Consider the following 19,257-nt stretch of genomic DNA (forward strand, 5'->3'; position numbering starts at 1 on the left):
AAAGACTGTGCTGCTAGTGACATCATATCGGGGTGGTGACACTACTGGCCATTAAGAATATTTACTTTAGGACAGAATCCTTGACTTGTGGGGAAAATGATCCAGAGCCCCACTGAGTGTGTCACTGTGACTGTAGGAATTGTCTCCAATAGGGATGGGGCTATCCAGCTGGTGTAGTCTGCTCTGTCTGACTTCATGCCTCCCTACAGGGCCAGGGTCTCAGTTAATATTTTTTTATAACTCCATGGATTCCTTTGAAATCACATGAAACTAGTTGTGTTATGGAGGAAAAGAAACTCAAAACTTCTTCTGTATCTGCATCTCCCCCACTGACTGAAGACTGCAGGCTCCCAAGAAGGAAGCAGAAACGTTCCCAGAAGGTCTGTGGATCCCAGACACACTCAGTGCTCACTCGCACCCCTGTGCCATCCCACCGGCATTCCCTCCTCCGGGAAAGCCCTTCCCCTAGTTACCTCCAACCTTTTGTCCAGAACCCCACAAGTGCCCCTTCCCTGCCAGGTCTTCCTGCAATAAAGGGGTCTGGTACAGTCTCTTCAGAGTTCTTGCGATTCAACACTGGTCATTTTCACAAGTTCAAGGAGTCTCAGGGTGAGAACAAGGAGTTGGCAGACAGGTCTTATATCTGTACCTTAAGAAGTAACAAGATTTGCAGTAAGGGGGAGAATGTGTCCACTAGGTCTGAAGGAGCTGCCCCAAGGCTTTGCACTCTAGCATGTGGGGTGACACGGCATGGGATGCAGACTGGAGGCCTGGAGATGAGGACAGAGGACATCCAGGGAGCTAAGAACTCGGATTTTAAAAGCCCTAAATCCTCACCAAGCAAGACCACTAGGTCTTTCTGCCACAGATGCCTCAGAGCAGCATCCTGGGTATCCAGGAAGGAGCACTGGTGAAGGGGCTGTGCCGAAGGCACGGATCTGGGGGAGACTGAAGAAGCTACATGCATACCCCCACTCCATCCCTCACTAGCATGACCCTAAGCTTGGCTTCTCTCAATTTCCTTTCCTCAGCTATAAAATGGGTCTCCCGGGAAACTAGAACTAGATTCCTGCGCCACATTTCTGGAAGATGTGAACAACTCATCCAGAGACACGTTCCAGGCTTCCCTGGGGGGTTCCCTGTACAGAAGAGATTCCCAGGAGTCCTATCCACTCTGCGATGTCTCTAACATCATTTGGCTTGCGATCTCCTTAAACGGTTTGCAGAACGCTCTGACATTCACAGTGCGTTCTCGTTGTACTGTCCCCATCAGCCGCTTCTACAAACGGGAAGACCTGGGCCTGTAACTGGTCACTGTCACCCTGTGGACTCGAGTGAGCCAAGGGAAAAGCCCAGCGAACCCGCCCCGGGGGCGGGGCCACGGCGCGGGGCGGGGCCGGGCCGGGCCGGGGCGGTGTGGGTCACGTGACGCCAGGCCCGGAAGCGCTCGTTCCCGAGACCCCCGGGTGACGGGGTCGGGATCTGCCTTCTGGAGCGACCGGGAGGGTCGCGGGGGTCCCTGCAGTTTTCCGCTCCCCGCATCCGCCGCCATGGCCTGGACCAAGTACCAGCTGTTCCTGGCCGGGCTCATGCTTGTCACCGGCTCCATCAACACGCTCTCGGCCAAGTGAGTCCGGGCCCGGCCGGGAGGGTTGGGAGCTCAGCCGGACCTGCAGCGGCCCGCAAGGGCTCTGGGGACCCCGCGCACCTTCCTCTTCCTCCCCCTTCTCGGCTCTCCTTTCCCGGCTTCACCGGCTCGCCTCGTTTCTCCGGTCGGTTCACGCGGCTTGGGGGCCCCCAAGGGGCGAGCAGCCCGGAGAAACATGGACCTAGGCCGTGTGGCCCGCTGCAGGATCCGAGCCCCGGCTTGGATCGCTGTGTGCTTGATCCCGGCGAGCCCCCTCCCGTCTCCATGCCTCAGTTTCCTCATCTTTAGACCAGTTCTCTCTCCGGCCCCTTCCAACGCGGGCTGGAGGCTAGGCCCTCCAGGAGCTTTGGGCAGGGGTGGGGTGACAGGGCGCTCTCGCACTGTGCACGCGGACTCCAGTAGAAGCCGTGTGAGCGTGGCAGGCTGCCGCAACAGACCTGGGGATACCCTATGGGCTCCTCACGGAGGAGAGGTCACAGCTGGGCCTTGACATTTTTTTTTTTTTTTTTAAAGATTTTATTTTTATTTATTTGTCAGAGAGCGAGCAAGAGCGAGCACAGGCAGACAGAGTGGAAGGCAGAGTCAGAGGGAGAAGCAGGCTCCCTGCGGAGCAAGGAGCCCGATGTGGGAGTCGATCCCAGGACGCTGGGATCATGACCTGAGCCGAAGGCAGCTGCTTAACCAACTGAGCCACCCAGGTGTCCCTGGGCCTTGACATTTTGGTGGGATTTCTACTTCTGGCCAGACGTTGCTTCAGGGAACCGCAAGGCCACATGGAAGTGTTTGTAACTAGCACCAAATGCCCAGGCCGGATTTTATCCCACAATCAAAGAAGAGCTTTTGAGCAGGGAGTGACTTGTTATAAATGATATGATGAACCGGGTGGTCAAAATGCAGGGTAGTTTAGTGCAGGGAAGACCACTCCAAGGCTGCTGCTGGGCCGATGCGGGAGGGAGGAGGGGGCAGTGAGGCAGGCAAGGAGGGGGCAGGTGGGGGAGACCAGGTGCAGAATGAAGCCATAAGGCCTGACCCACAGGAGCGAGAGAGACAAACAGCCAGTGACCCCTCCAGGGTTTCTGCTGGGAGAACAAAAGTGTCATGAACCCAGACAGGAATCTGGGTGCACAGTTCAGCTCTGATGCAGAAGGGTGGGAGCTTGTGAGACGATGAAGACAGACCCCAGGAGGTTAGGGAATGAGGCCCCAGGGCCGTCATGAGGCTGGGGGGCGGGGGGGGTGTTGTTGTTGAGCATGCCTCCTTGGCCATGTACAGGAGACCCAGGAGGCAGGTCCTTCTCTTGGCAATGCTTTGTCGCTTGCTCTGCCCCCATCTCCAGGCAGGGCCCTCCTGCCCCACCCTGTTTACCGTCTCAGAGCCCTCAGTACCCAGATCCTGGCCTTTCTCTGAACCTATCCCAAGAGGCATTTGGAGCGGAGTAGACAGTGTCCCTGTCCCAGCCAGACCTCACTTCCAGCCGGGCCCTTCCAGGCTCCGCAGCAAGGCAGGGTCACATCGGCGACCCTCTGGGCTGTGCTTGAGGCCCACTGGGGGGTGGGGGGCTAGTCATCTCTTACTCATTTTTGAGGTATTTGTTCACATGCCCCAGGGGAGAGGTCTGGGAGGAAGGTACCCTGTCCAGTTCATCAGACGTGTATGAGGGACCTACAGGGTGCAAAGCACCGTCTGGACTCCGGGAAGGAGGCTGAAGTAGCCAAGAGATCGTTTGAGATGCTTAGGGTAGGAGGCGAAGCAGGCAGAGCATACACACCTGACAACCTCAGTGCCCTCCCTTCTCCAGAGGAAGTGGAGTTCTGGGTGGACACCACTGTCTCTTGTTTGTCTGCATCTGGATTGTGAGCTGGTCTCCTGAGCCCTGTGGCCTCCTTCACTATAAAGGAGACTCAGCCTGAGAGCTTCCATCTCAGGATCTGAATGCAGCAGAACGAGTCGTCCATCTGTCCGTCTGTCATAGCATTCAAGGTCTCAGTCACATGCTTAGAGAGTGGCTCTATATTTCCCGGGGCTTCTGTACCCAAGGAGAGTCGAGATGGCCAGTTATTACTGGAGTAAACTGACTCAGCTCCTTCCTGGTCAAGTAGGAGGCCCTGGGATTCTTGGCCCCAGGAGACCTTGCCCTTGCAGGCTGCCCAAGAGGCAGGAAAGAGACTCGCACGTGGGGACCCAGCCTTTGGACCTGTCCTATGCCAGGTCACCTGATATGGGGCCTTTTGGGAGCCTCCCTAACTCAAATGGGCCCCAGAGTTAGGCCCTATACAGGGTTCTAAGGCCAGACTGTGAGAAGGACACCCTCCGAGAGAAAACATGAGAGAGGGGCTGTGTGCATCCTGGTGGGGATTACTGATGTGAAATTACGCTCTGACCTGCACTTCCTGGCAGGGACAGATGAACTAAGATGGGACCACAGCGAGTCCCTAGCAGCTGCCAGATCAGGAAACCTAGCTATGGAGAGATGGAACTGTTTACCCGGGGTCAACTCAGCTGTTCCGTGGCAGAGTTGATATTTGAGCCAAAGTGATCTGGCTTAAGAATTCAGGTTCTTCACTATCAATATGGAGTGAGGCTAGGGGTTTCTCAAGTCATTTTTCAAGGCACTTAAAGCTGTTAGAAACAGGGCGCCTGGGTGGCTCACTGGGTTAAGCCGATGCCTTTGGCTTGGGTCATGATCTCGGGATCCTGGGATCGAGTCCTGCATCGGGCTCTCTGCTCAGGGGGGAGCCTGCTTCCTCCTCTCTCTCTCTCTGCCTACTTGTGATTTCTGTCAAATAAATAAATGAAATTTAAAACCTGTTAGAAACATAGAAATCTCCCATCCCAAAGCCTACAATTTATAGTCTAGGTCCCACGAAAAGTTTCTTTTAGTGACTAACTGGCTGGCATCAGAGTGGGGACCAGAAACTAGGTCTCGGTCCTCTTACAGACAGTGCCCCCAAAGTCCCACTTCCTTGGGGATCCCCTCTTACATCTCCCCACAGAGAACACCCAGTCCCAGCCCCGTGGAAGTTGCAGTGCCACAAGCAATGGCTTCCCACCCCCCCCATCACCAGAGTGCCCGCCCTCTGGGATGGGGGGGGCGGGGGGAGGGGGTTACAGTACTCGTGGTTCTCGTTTAGTGTCTCCAGTAGTCTCTTTCGGTTCCTTGACCTGTAAAAGGTCCTGGGAAGATGAAACTTGGCAGAGGAAGTGGGTGAGCACCTGCCCCCTGCTGTGCGGGGACCACAGGGCAGCTGTCCCCTGGAGGAGGCCCCTCTGCCTGCTCAGCAGTTCTGGGTAGGCTGCAGGAGATGGAGACGGGGCTGCTCTTACTGGGGTGGGGACAGAGGCTACCCACCAGCCTGGCCCTTTGGCCTTGTCCCTGGTCCTGGGCCTCTTCAAAGGGCCCCTCCAGTCCAGTGGCTGCTTCTCCTTTCTGTGGCTGCTTTCTCCCCCCTCACCCAGACCTTCTGCCCATGGGTCACCTGCACAGCAGACAGTCCCCACCCCCTCGTGGGGTCTTGCCCATTTCAGAGCCCCATTGTCCTGAACCCAGCTAGGGTCCTACATGTCAAGAGCCAGGGTCAAGCAGGTGCTCATTAAGTGAGGCTCAGATGCTCTCCAAAAGGCTGCAGGCTGTGAAGCCCACCCAGCCGGAGAGGGGCCAGGGGGTGGCTTCCCCTCCAACAATCAGGCCCCTGGTGCGGGGACCCCAGCAGAAAACTGGGACCCCTGGATCTCTAGTAGGGAAGGACTCTTACCATCCTTCCTGTGCCAGCTCTAACTTTTGCCTTGGTGGCTGACCCCACTCTTAAATTCCAGAAGCCGGCCTGGGATAATTGCTTCCGAGGGCTTCTTGCAGCAGCCATGGAAAGCCCAAACCTGGAGGGTAGTGTGTAAAGTGAAGAGAGCACAAGGAGTGGGAGTTATGGGATTCGATGAGTCACAGGGGCCTCGCCGAGCCTCAGGTTCATCTGTAAAATGGGCGTGACTTCCCTCCCTTCAGCCCAGGCACCAGGCAGGATCTACCGAGGAAGATTGGGTAATACTTAGAGGTCTCGTGATTGTTTATCACCAACTGCTGTGACACGGAAGAGTAGAGCAGCCCCGCGGCCTTGCTGGAGGTTCTAGGCAGGAGGAAGGAGCTGACTCACTGGGCTGGAGGAGCAGGGGGAGCCAGAGGAAGTGGCAGAGATTCTGCTGGGGTACTGGACACCACTGTCAGACCGAAGCAACCACATCAGCCACTTCCTCAGTCTCTCTGCACCCGCCACCCTCACGTGGCCGCGCATGCCTCTCAGAATGCTGAGCTCTGAGTTTGGCCAGGCTGGAGTGACTCACCCCTGGCCAGGCAAGCCCGCCCCCAGCCTGCCTGCCGAGGCCCCTCCTAAAAGAAGCCAGTCTCCTGATTCAGTCCGTAGAGTGTGCAACTCTTGATCTCAGGATCATGAGTTCGAGCCCCATGTTGGGTGCAGAGATCACTTTAAAATTTTTTAATTTTTAATTAAAAAAATTTTAAATTAAATTAAATTTTAATTTAAAAAATTGATGAAAGAAGCCAGTCTCTGCCAGCAGAAGGCATCTTCTCATTAGCATCAGCCTGACTCTCGAGATCGAGGGTCCCCCAAGCCGCCTCCTGCCCACGCCACTGTGGCCTGCCTTTAGAATAGGCTGTCTACAGAGGGGAGAGGACCCATCTGCAGAGCCTCCTCTCTCCGCCTCAGCCAGGGGAGTGGGAAGAATCTGCAATAAGAAGGTGATGGGAGAAAGTCAGGTGCCGAGGAAGGAGCAGGGAGCTGGAGGTGAAGACCCCTGGGGACGAACCCCCTCTCGGCACCAGATCGAGTCCCTCGAGCGCTCTCTGATCCCTGGGGCTGTCTATCTTACATTATGTATTACTTTTGACCATTCCTCGGTGTTGGCCTCACTATCCCCATTTTATAGATGAGAAAACTATTAACTTGTCCAGCCTGTGAGACTCAAAAGTCATGAGCTTTCCAGGGATTCTGCTGCCTTTTCTGAATGCGAATTCAAGCAGATGGATCTGGCCCTAGACCTGCCCGTTGTTAACTGTATGGGTCCGCACTCGGCTCTCGCCACCCCTCCCCCACAAGCCACGACGTCCCCGTCCGTAAAATGAAGAACATGAGTGTCCGGCACAGGCCTGGCATGGAGTCAGTACTCAGTGAGTGGAACATTTACCAAAACACGCAGCAAAGTGTTTTTGCAAACAGCTGTCCCACCTTAGGGGCCCTTGCTGTCCTCCCCTGTTCAGCAGAGGCTGGATTCTGGCTCTTGTTCTGTCCTCTCTGGGCTCCATCGGTGCCTGTGCAATGAGCTGAAGCTTGTCTGAAGACCGGGGTGAGACACTAGACTCCAGCCCCGAGTCTCTGCGGGCCTGAACTCCTCCTTGCCTGAAGGAAGGCTGGAAAGGGCCGCCGTTCCCCCACTCCCCACCCCGACACCCAATCCCTTGGGGCCGCAAGCCCGCCCTAAGCGTCCAGATACAAAAAGACTCCATTTCCCAGGCTGGGAGCACTGCCAGCCCCAGCTTGTTGAGGCAGACCTACCGCTGGGGGGAAGCAAAGGAGGCCCTGGGGGCAGGAGAGAGAGCTCGGCATCAGCCTTAGAGCCAGCTCTGCTCTCAGTGCTCACCCCTGGGGGACAAGCCCAGCCGGGCCCACTGGCAGATGGCATCTCCCTCAGTGGGAAATGAGGAGTCATGCAGACTCTGCCCATTTGCCAGGGCGAGTCTAGAAATGCCACTGGTTGAACAAAGGAAAAATGTCTGAGCTCCTGTATGCCGGGAGCTGGGGAGCCAGAAGTAGAGAAGTTGCTGGATGCTGAGCTTGGGGTAGTGGCTTGAACGCACACAGTGATGGGTGGGTGAGTGGTCATCACCGTAAGCTGTGTGGGCCACAGCTCAGGGGGAGTTCAGGGAGGCGGCTCTACCACTGGATCTGAGGGTCTTCTGGAGCCTGCCATGAATCTGGGTGTACTACCATGATGGGGAAGGGGCTTGCTTCCACACATGCCTGTGCCCTGAGCTTCTAGGTGACCTTTTTGGGCTTGGCAGAACCTCCCTTGTTTCCTCCTGGCTTCAGCTCTAGGAATGTCCATCTCCGACTTGCTCTGGGGCAGTTGGCTCTGCACTTTGGGAAAACAGGGCCTCCTTATTCTTCCTCGCTTCTCTGTTACACTCAGTTGCCTCCCGCAGGCCCTCCCAGAGTGCTCTCTCTGCAAAAGCAAGCCTGACCTGCCTTGGGGGCTGAGGGGCCACACCATTGGTTTGCGGCCCCCACCAGTATCCCACATCCTGTCCTGTCTGGGGATCAGGGACCAAAACTTGCAGCAGATGGGGCAGAAATGAGAACCCCGCAGAGCAGGCGGTTTCTTGAGTTGTGGCTTTCTTTGCGCCGTTGGTACTGGGACTGGTTACAGCCTGGTCCCCTGACCCAGATTTCTCTCTGCATTTCCAACCAGTCCTATGAGACTTCCCCACCCTTCAGCTCTCCTGAAGACCCTCATCATTCCCAAGAACCGCAAGCCCTCCTAACTGTCCCTCCTGGCATCTCTAGGGTGGGTGGGGTCTTCCGCTGTGAGTGAGCTCACTGTGAGCCAAGTTCGCCCTGGCCCTGTTTTTTTCAACAGCCCTGGGGTACATTCAGATCAATGAGCAGATGTGGTCTCGCCCTCAGGGCTGATGGGGAACCCTACCGCATTCAGCCTGCCCTTCCTGCTGCCAGTGTCCACGCCTTATGCCCATTCCCAGGCTGTGGCAAAGAGCTCCTTGTTCCCCTCCCTACACTCAGGGCACAGGGAAACCAGGGCTGGCCAGGATCTTTGTCAAACCCAGCCCCTACCCAAGGTCCCAGGCTTGCTGCCCTGTTGGGCGGGGGACACCGGAGACAAAAGGCTTCCCCCTGGCTTTTGAAACCTCAGGCTTGTTGCAGAAATGAGCCAGCGGGGTAGGGCTGGGGACTACCACGTGGCTGCTCTTCACAGGCATGGCAAGGAAGGACGTTTAAGAAAGAGAAGTCCCAAGTCTTGTAGTTTAGAGACAGCCACTGCCTAGGTGCAGGGCGCTGCAGAAGAAATGGGTCCAGGGCCCACAAGTCGCTGCCCTATGGTAGCATTGACTCCAGTCAGCTGCGTGATGTGACAGACTCGGTTAGAGCCATGTCCGCGAGTGACAGGGTGTGCAGTGTGAAGGAGGGGCTGCTGTCTTGCCAGGCTTGGTCTGGGCCAGATGCCACACACTTAGCTCTGGGCCTGGGACTCCCTGAGTGCTTCCAGAAGTCAGCAGTCAGGGAAGTGAAAGGTTAGAAAGGGCTGGGGCTGATTAGCCACAAGATGAGAAGCTTCAAAAGAGGGTAGGAAAGTCTCCAAATATCTAAAGGACATTTTTAAAAAGATTTTATTTATTTATATGACAGAGAGAGAGAACACAAGCAGTGGTTGAGGGAGAAGCAGGCTCCCGATCCCAGGACCCCAGGATCATGACCTGAGCCAAAGGCAGACGCTTGACTGAGCCACCCAGGTGCCCCTAAAGGACTTTTAAATGAAAGAGATTAGACAAGACCCCAGGGACCCAACAAATCCCAGCCAGAGTGAAATTGGGGGGCCAGGGTTTTAGTGCATGGGCAGCAGATAGTGCAGAACAATTGGTGGGAGCTGCCCAGGGCGCTGTGCCGCAGAGGATTCTGGGCTTGTGTCTGGTGTTGCTGGGAAAGCGTGCCAGACTCAGTGACGCCATCTGTCAGGGTGCTGGCTGGGAGGCCACTCCACTAGTGCCATGTACTTGCCACCTGCTTCCCCATCAGTGCTAGAAAGACCCTCCAGACCATTCAGGTTATAGGAAGGTGACCACCTGGTCTGTGTCAGGAAGTCGTTTCCCAAGGGCCCGAATGCCCTTGCAGAACACAGGCTTCTGATATTTTTGGTTCCATGAGTCCATCTGACAGTCAGTAAAGCCTAGAATATTGTTTTTTAAATGTGCAGTTAGGGGCACCTGGGTGGCTCAGATGGTTAAGTCTGCATTCAGCTCGGGTCATGATTCCAGGTCCTGCGATCAAGTCGGGCTCCCAGCTCCGCGAGGAGTCTGCTTTTCCCTCTCCCTCTGCCTTTCCCCCTGCTTGTACTGTCTCTGTTTCTCTGTCTCTCTGTCTCAAATGAATGGGTAAAATCTTTAAAAAAAAAAAAATGCAATTAAAGGTTTGGATTACAGAAAAAGCCACTTACGTTGAAATAAAGTTATCAAAACATTGAAAAAGCCAATTTGTGATGTAGTAATATGTGTATGTAGACACTTCTTGACACAGAAAATTGTAAGTAGTGGGTCTAATCACTGTGATTTTCTAGTAGCAATGCATGTAAATGCCACTTCCCAGTACCTACAAGGACTGACATGCCGGGAAGAGTAGCCATGACGTGTGTGACAAAATCACAGGTACTGAGGGGCTACATTCACAATGTGAGGAAATGCTACATTTCAGCTAAAGGTTTCTAGCCCACCCACCCCCTTTGCTGATCCCAGATGAAGACTTCGTGCTGCAGGAACTGGCCTCTTGGAGTGGAGTCTCACGCTGAGCCAGGTCCCCTAAGTTTGGGCCCTTGGTGTTGAGAGGAGCAAGCTTGTCCGCAGACCCCAGGGCCAGAGTTGCAGAGCTGGTGCAGTGCCAAGGCTTTGACCTTCTCTTTCTCTCCGCTGCAGATGGGCAGACAACTTCATGGCCCCGGGCTGCGGAGGGAGCAAGGAGCACAGCTTCCAGCATCCCTTCCTCCAGGTATCCGCCCCATCCCTCCCCACCTCCTGTTGGCCAGGCCTCTGGTCAGGTGTCCCCTGTGAGACCCTGAGGCTTTCTCACGTGGGGTAGAGCCTTCCCCTGCTTCCAGAAGAATCATCCTCTCCCTCCCTGTCTCCCTCCCTCCCCAGAATAGAGGCCAGGGTGTGAGTGCCCACAGAAGGGGGCAGAGGGCACAGCCCTCTCTGGGAGGGCTGCCTAAGTCCTGGGGAGCAGGCATGCCCAGGCATGCCCTCACATGTCCTTGTCAGGACCCATCTGGAACATATCAACCCCCGTAGCAAAACCTGCTCTCCATCCTTGGGAAGCCCATACTCCACTGGGACGGGGCAGACAACATAAACAGAAGGCACCTGTGGCCAGACAAGGAGGCAGAGCCTCATACTTCAGCCCCTGCTCTCCCAGCAACTTGCTCCATGGCCATAAGAAAGTTCTAGAGCCTCTCTAGGCCTCCGTTTCTCCATCTAGAACTGACCGGAGGTTGGCCTTAGATTGGTGGTTTTCAGACCAGGCTGTCTATAGCCTCAGGGTTTCCATCGAGATGTTTCTAGGGATTAGGGCTTAGACCTAGGAGGTAGTGTCTGGCCTTCCACATACAGCAGCTCTGCTTTTGTCTGGTATATGCGCCAAGTCACAGGAAAGCTTCCGTGTGAAGACGGGCGGTGTTAAAATTCTGTCCAAGGTGATTCTCCTTCCAGCTGTGAACTTACAGGGTTCCGTCCCTGCAGGCTGTGGGCATGTTCCTGGGGGAGTTCTCCTGCCTGGCGGCCTTCTTCCTGCTTCGGTGCAGAGCTGCGAGGCACCCAGATGCCAGCATGGATCCCCAGCAGCCCTTTAATTCCCTTCTTTTCCTGCCCCCTGCCCTGTGCGACATGACGGGGACCAGCATCATGTATGTGGGTGAGTAGCGGGGCCAGGCTGCGGAGGGCTGGAGGGGGCACTGGTGAAGCAACCACCCCTACCCCAGCTCACCTCACCCCTTCCCCGTCCCAGACTTAACACACATGCGCACACACACTCACGCACATGCGCAAACGAGCGAGATTTGCTGAGCACACACTGTGTGCAAGGCATGTCTTCAGCCCTGAGGGCCCCACAGTGACTGGATAGCCTTGGCCCTCGGGAGCTCACATCATGTGTCCCCTCTCCCAGCCCTGAACATGACAAGTGCCTCCAGCTTCCAGATGCTTCGGGGTGCAGTGATCATATTCACGGGCCTCTTCTCGGTGGCCTTCCTGGGACGGAGGCTGGCGCTGAGCCAGTGGCTGGGCATCCTTGCCACCATCGCGGGACTGGTGGTCGTGGGCCTGGCCGACCTCCTGAGCAAGCACGACGATCAGCACAAGCTCAGTGAAGTGATCACAGGTGCGACAAGGGGTGGGGACCCAAGGGCTACCGCTCCTGGTCTGCCCTCCCTGGGAGCCCAAGCCCCAGGTGAGGGCACACAGGGGACGTGGGCCGGCATCTGCCCGCGAGATGATGGCTAGAGTGCAGAAAGGTGCAAGTAGCATGAGAGGGGGTAGATAAGAAGCGGGAGGTCAGAGGAGGGAGGTTTGTCCTGTGATAAACACGCACAGACTGCCAGGTCTGGGAGGGGGAGCGACCGCTGTCGATGGAGCGCTCACCTAGTACCCAGCCTGGCAGCCTACTCAACAATGACGGGACCCTTCTGGTCCTCGGAGGACGGACTAAACTGGAAACGTCTATCACCAAGTCTCTTGCATCTCAGAAGACCTGCTTATTACCCCCACTGTGCCCCTCACAGGCCTCTGGATCTTCTAGAGCCTCAGCCCAGAGTGATAACATGCCTGTGCTGCTGGCCTGCGCCAGTCCTCAGGGGCCAGGAGACCAGGCATGGGGCTGCCATGACTGCCTTGTGAATCATATGGGACCCTGCCAAATCAGGGGCTCTGGGAGTTCTCATGTCCCTGCGGGAGCCGTCCACCCCAGCACTGGGCCCACCACCCTACCAAGGACCCTGTGGCTATGCTCCATCCCCACCCCCACTCCCACTCCCTGCAGCCCAGCGTCACCCTGGCTCCCTTCCCCACAGGGGACCTGTTGATCATCATGGCCCAGATCATCGTCTCCATCCAGATGGTGCTCGAGGAAAAGTTCGTCTACAGGCATAACGTGCACCCTCTGCGGGCAGTCGGCACTGAAGGTGTGTGAGCACAGGGGCTTGGGGGCTGGGGTACGGCTGCTGCGGGGGCACCCTGGACGGTAGCTTGCGGAGGGGATGCACAAGCAGGAGTTCCAGGCGAGGTGCCATGGCCCACGGGGAGGGGATGAGCCCCCTCCCCAACTCCTCCCTTCCTTTCCCATGAGTGTGCTGACAGAGACTCTGACCCAGGAGCTTGGGTTGGGGGCGGGGAGGGGATGAGGTTGAGGATGAAGGGGATGTGCGCCCCACTCTAGAGGAGCTGGCCAACTGGGAAGTGCCGGACAATGCATTTGCACTCAGACCACTCAGATGACAAGCACATCTGAGTGTCTTCAGGACAGGGAAGGTGGTGTTCGAACTACAGCAAGAGGGGGCAGGAGGGAAAACTCCAGACTGAGTGAGGACATGGGGAGCTGGCCCTGAGTGGTGAAACCAGGAAGGAGTGGTTGGTGAGATACAGGTTTGGGGTCGGGGTAATGATCAGGAATTAACTAGGTCAGGGTCTTATTATGGAGAATCTTGAATGTCAGGCAAGTGGATTTAATCCAGACTTTTTTTTTTTTTTTAAGATTTTATTTATTTATTTCACAGACAGAGATCACAAGTAGGCAGAGAGGCAGGCAGAGAGGAGGAAGCAGGCTCCCTGTCAAGCAGAGAGCCCCATGTGGGGCCTGATCCCAGGACTCTGGGATCATGACCTGAGCTGAAGGCAGAGGCTTTAACCCACTGAGCCACCCAGGTGCCCCTAATCCAGACTTTAAATAACAGAGAGGAGCCACCAAAAGTTGTTGAGACGGGAAGTAAAGACCAAAACCTTTAAGCTTTGAGGATATGAAGCCAGTGGGGCGTACTAGCACAACACCAGCCACCTGGGTCCTGTGGCCCCGTTCGGGAGCTGTGCGAGCGCCACGGGCTCCTGGCACGATAGACCTCTCCACCCCTTACAGCGTCACACCTTGTGGTGTCCGCTCGGTTTTGTTCCCAGAGACTCTGAAGGGAGCCGTGCTCTGATTCACATTCTGGTCGGCTCCCAGTTGCAGACCGGTGACCCCGAATTCGAGAACTATGTTTTTCCATGCTTGTGAGAACAAGCATTCGTGGCCGCAGCTGCCGTTCTTTTGTAAATGAACACAATAGAGTTGAATAGCGCCAGAGAACATGGGAAGGGTAGCTGCTATTTTGTGACAGTGCGTGCGTGGGTCCGTGCCTGTGCATACGAGCGCTGGCCACGGTATAAAATGTAATTTTTATTCTTGGTCCAGTTGGAAGACATGAGGAGAGTGGAGCAGGGCAGCTATAGCCCCCTCAGTGGGGCGCTGTGAACTCGGGGTGAGCAGGAAGGAGCTGGTGGGAGGGCTGGCAGAAGAGGGTCTTCCCGGAGGGAGACCAGTGCGGCTCAGCTGGGCGAGGGGGGAGGGGAGGGGCCGGAGTCGAGCAGAGAGAGCAGGGTGCTCCCTCCGCCCCCACAGGCCTCTTCGGCTTCGTGATCCTGTCCCTGCTGCTGGTGCCCATGTACTACATCCCGGCCGGCTCCTTCAGCGGAAACCCCCGCGGGACGCTGGAGGACGTGCCGGACGCCTTCTGCCAGGTGGGTCGACAGCCGCTCATCGCCCTGGCGTTGTTGGGCAACATCAGCAGCATCGCCTTCTTCAACTTCGCGGGTATCAGTGTCACCAAGGAGCTGAGCGCCACTACCCGCATGGTGCTGGACAGTCTGCGCACCATTGTCATCTGGGCCCTGAGTCTGGCGCTGGGCTGGGAGGCCTTCCACCCCCTGCAGATCCTGGGCTTCCTCATCCTCCTGATGGGCACCGCGCTCTACAATGGGCTGCACCGCCCGCTGCTGAGCCGCCTGTCCAGGGGCCGGCCCCCCGCAGAGGAAGGCGAGCATGAGAGACTGCTTGGCGGCTCCCGGACTCCCATCAACGATGCCAGCTGAGCCTCGCGTGGGTTCTCCGCTGCTACCTGGATGCACCTTGTCCACCCTGAGGCCGAGGCTGCTCGGGCTGGTGAGCCTCCAGTGGCCTGTCCCCGAGGCCTCACCCTCTCCTCCCCACAGACTCCCCCCCCCCCCCCGCCAGGGCAGCTGCTACCCCAAGAGATGACCAGACACCCAGGTCCTCCTTGGTCACCACCCCCTGTGCCGCCCACACAGGACTGAGTACGGTGACCTACCCCTGCCAGGCTCGCCCGCAAGCCCCTCCTGCAACATGAACACTAAATCATGAAGTGGAATTGCAGGAACTAACAACCCTAAGATTTTCTCCTAAATCATAAGCTAAATTTGGTTCTCCAGAGAAGAGAGGTCAGTGAACACATTCAAACCGGAACTCGGTGCCATGTTTTCTAGGATAGGCTATTTGCTAACCCCGCCATGGAGATTTAAGTTTTAGCTGGACTGTGCCACAAACTCGGCATATGTCCCCCAGCCCATTACCTAGTGGCCCTGAGCCTTGGGGTCCTCGTCTGTAAAGCAGAAGGTGCAGCTGCTGTGGCTTTGGTGCCTCCAGCCTCAGCCGGGCCCATCCTCTGGGAAAGGAGGAGCACCTTCTTTGGAAATGCTCCTCTGCCCACGGTGCCTCCTCCCCATGCCAGTGCTGGCATCCTTGCTCCCACACTCTCAAGACCTCCCTGCCCGGGGCAGCGGGGAGGGGGATGATGGGGAATTCCAAGTAGCCTTTAATAGCAGCTTTTACGAACTCTTCACCTTCCATTTTAAAGATGAGAAGACTGAGGCCCAGAGATGTAAGTGGTTTTGCAAGAAGGCTCTCCTGCTGTAGACTCCGGCCATGCCCTTGGGATCCAGAGCACATCTGGACCTCAACCCTACCCTCAACAACCCGACTCCACAGATATCCCTCCAGGGTGACGAACTTACTAGCACTGCGCCATTTAGAGTAATTCTGGTGTCCTGGGCATGTGTTAAGTGCTCAACGGTAATCCTTCGGTGTAACAAGCCACACGGGTGGGTGCAGATGAGGAAGCCACTGCCCAGAGTGCTTCGCGGACTTCTTCACGGAGCCTGCAGTCCCAGCTAGGTTTGCCTGATTCCAGACCTCCAGCCCCACCCACCATACAGGTCTCTCTGGGGTCTTTGGGGTAAATTTTCCATGGCCAGAATAAAAGCTTCATGTGCTGTTGCTCTTGTCTGCCCCCCCACACCCCTGAAGAGAGGTGACTGGCATTGGGGACCCCAGGGAGCAGAGCAGCCCTTCCTTGCGGAGTTCCTCACTCCGTGGCAGTTTCTGGAGCCTCAGACCATTTTTCTGGGCAGCTTCATCATAAAACAAAACACCGAATGCCTTCCTTAAAATAGATCCTGGGGGAAGGGCTCTTTGACAACGCAAAGCCCTCAGGCTCTGTGGGAATCAGCAGGTTACTAGATTGTTGGGAGGGGAGGGCCACTCCCTGCCACCAGCTCCGAGTCCCAGGGGCCCCAGAGCTTCTGTGGGCTACAGCATATACCCCAGAAGAAGGAAATGGGGAGTGAGCCTTGTGGGGACTTTAGCTTCCTTGTCCAAATTAACTGGGACCTTACGATGGCATTTGAGGCTCTATTTTTAAAAACAAAAGGGAAATTGACATACTGTCGATTTTATTTTATTTATTTTATTTTTTTTTTAATGAAAGGGAAGGAGCACAAGGGTTAAATATCAGGCCTGACCCCAAATCAGGCAAATCACTTTACTTCTGGATCTTTGGGTCTTCACATCTCCAAAATGGGAAAGCTGGCCCTCCATCTTGTGGGATGAGTGTGAAAATCACATAAGATAATAAACTGAAGGTGCCCATAAACACCCACATGGCAGAATGTCGTGTCGGGTTCACACTGCCCTCTGGGGTGGCCTGCCGGGGACACAGGAGTCCCAGCAGAGGCCCAGCACAAAGCATCAGTTCTCCGAGGGGAAGAAATGTCTTATTAAAATACACCATCATGGAAAAAAAAATACACCGTCATTGAGGAGAATGTAAAATTCCCATCTATTTTAAGACAAAACAAGATGCCTCAAGAACACTTCATGCCCACAGTAGGTGCCCTCCCAGGCCCTGGAGATGCATTCCCTCTTTCCAACTACTCAAGGCTGCATTCTCCTCTGCAGGGTGAGTTCAAGAGGCCTTGCTGGTCATGTGGGCGGGAGGGTAAGGACCACCCCTCTCTCACTGAGGCTGAAGGGTTGTGGGGAATGTTTTTCAGTGGAGTAAGGGGGTTCGGAATGGTGGAAGTTTGGTTGGAGGTTCCGAACCCCAAAATCAGGACTGATAACAGTCTTCTGTAAACACCAGTTGGAAGACAGTGTAATTTAAACTATGTGCGTCATAGTGGACTAGTCAGTCCCTGCCCCCTGCAAAAAGGTCTTGAGGGGGGCGGGGGGCTAGGGCAGGGGCTGCCTGCAGGACCGCTGTCCAGAGCCTTGGGTAGCCCTCGGGCTCCTCCACCAGGAATCTGGCCACAAGGCAGAGAGATTTAGCAGCAGACCAGTGGTTCCAATTGCCTTTACTTTGTCCAAAGGTTCCTGCTTAACAAACAGCACTCAGAGAGGTCAGAGCTCTGACCCCCGCTGAGGACAGTAGGAGGAGTGAAGCAAAGGGCCACCTGGTGTAGAAGAAAGAAGGAGAAGTCAGAGAGCTTCGACTTTGGGTGACCTTGGACAAGTCATGTTACCTCTCAAGGCCTTAGCAACCTATAAAAAGAAGAGGTTCTCTGCATTACTGAATACGTATACCTCCCTGACCCACTTACAGATAAACCTCATGCTTTCATATTTGCCTTAGTTAAAGGCCCCTTTGGCCTTTTGTTGACTACATCCTTTCAAAACTTAAGGTCAGCAGAGAATTTCCCCTAGATATAGAAGTTTATAAATCACCCATCTTCATTAGGAACGCTTCTCAAAAAACCTTCAGTAGAGGACTACTCTCCCAGAATTCAGCCAACTTTATTGAAAACGGATGTGCTCCAAGGGCTGTGGATCCAGGAAAGAAAAACAGGAGACAAATGTGTAAAGAAAGAATTCCAGCACAGTGTGATGTGCATAAGGGGCCTTTGTATGAGATACAAAGGAGGCCGTACAGGAGCGATCAGCTAACTCGGCCTAGAATGCCCAGAGAGCTCCACTCAAGAGCTAAGTGTTAAAGAACGGGCCAGAGTCGCCCTGGCCAGGAGCCTGTGGAAAGCTCAGAAACATGTAAGTGATGTATTCAAGAACCACAGATAAGTAGACAGGTATGTCTGGAAATAAGCATGCAATGCTAAAAAAGTGTCCAGAGACAAGGTCAAAGAGGTGGGCAGGCGCCCACATGGTGCTGTACCTTTTAGATTTTGCAGTGGCATGAGTTGATAACTCTGTAGACCTAGAGTACCCTGGGGGAGTTTTAGGCAAGGAAGTGATAGGATCCAAATTGCTGTTTGGAAAGATCACTAAAGGCAGAGACCAGTAAAACAACGATCAATTGATTAGAGTCTGAACTAGAGAAATATTGAACAAATACAAGAGCCTTTCAAGGAGTGGGCTTACATTTTAGAGCCCCTAGCTGTCGGATCTTATATTACATAGGCCTCCACCAAAGAATGGATCTCCTGGACCAGACTGCTCACCCCACCCTCCATCACGGTGGACACACACCAGAGTATCCCCAAGTATAGCTGCTTCCCTTTTTTTCCCCTTCCTTTGCCCTTTCCCTCCTCTTCTTAAAAATCATAAAACACACACAACAAAACACCATTTTGATTATCAGTGGCATTGAATTCTCCTTGCTATGCAGTGGTAACCACTATCCATCCCCAGAACTTTATCTTCCCAAACTGAGAGTTTGTATCCGTTCAACACTAATTCTTTGTTCCTCCTTTCCCTTGAGCCCCTGACAACCACCACCCACTATCTATGAATTTGACCACTGTAATGTACCTAATGTAAGTGGAATCAAACAGTAGTTCTCTTGTGTCTGTTGTATTTTGCTTACCCTAATGCCTTCAAGGTTTATTCACGTTGTAACGTGTCAGAATTTACTGTCTTTTTAAGGCTGAATAGTATCTCATTGTATGTATGCACTACATTTTGTTTATCTATTCATCCGTTTGGACATTTTGGGCTATTGTGAGTAACACTGATGTGAGCATTAGTGTACAAATACCAGCTCAAGTCCCTGCCTTTAATTCCTTTGAGTGTATACCCAGAAGTGGAATTGCTAGGTCGTACGGTAATTCTACATTTAATTTTTTTGGTTAATCAACATACTTTTTTCCACTCTGGCTGCACCAGGGAACAAAGGTTGCGTGAAATCACTGATTTTTGTAATGACGTTTTCCCTGATTATGATACACGTTAACTGGAAAACATTTAGAAAATACAAGGAAACAAAGCGTAGAAAATAAAATCTTTATTCTAACTACTGAGATGTACAGTTGGCCGGAATGCGTGTTATCTCCAACACGAAGGGAAGGAGTCATCTCCCCTAGGAGGATTCTACCATAGTGCGGGAGAGTGTGAGCCAAGACATCATCAGATCCTGGCTGTCCCGCCACCCCAGTCATCAGTAACGTTCACGCAGTGAAACTGGCTTCTGAGCCATATTCGTGGGGTATTCCTGAGGAGGCCACGGGGGCGACATGGGCTTGTTCCTTTCTTTCTAGGTCTGTCTCCTCATCTTTAAAA

The 19,257-nt window shown here is 54.5% G+C and overlaps 1 protein-coding gene across 2 annotated transcripts; it reads left to right on the top strand.

Annotated features, from left to right (window-relative positions):
• The first annotated feature begins 1,405 nt into the window (after positions 1-1,405).
• SLC35F6 (solute carrier family 35 member F6) lies at positions 1,406-18,995 on the top strand. Of its 2 annotated transcripts, XM_082745164.1 has the most exons (6): positions 1,407-1,627; positions 10,353-10,425; positions 11,172-11,343; positions 11,596-11,808; positions 12,497-12,607; positions 14,077-18,995. In XM_082745164.1, exons 1-6 carry the CDS (start codon positions 1,551-1,553, stop codon positions 14,544-14,546), a joined length of 1,116 nt encoding a protein of 371 aa, XP_082601290.1. In that variant the 5' UTR covers positions 1,407-1,550; the 3' UTR covers positions 14,547-18,995. The 2 variants fall into 2 exon arrangements, with proteins under 2 accessions (XP_082601291.1, XP_082601290.1); XM_082745165.1 differs by lacking the exon at positions 11,596-11,808 and having other exon boundaries at positions 1,406-1,627.
• Positions 18,996-19,257: the final 262 nt, after the last annotated feature.

Source organism: Mustela nivalis (genome assembly GCF_964662115.1).
Source record: "Mustela nivalis genome assembly, chromosome: 8".
Taxonomy (NCBI): Eukaryota; Metazoa; Chordata; class Mammalia; order Carnivora; family Mustelidae; genus Mustela; species Mustela nivalis.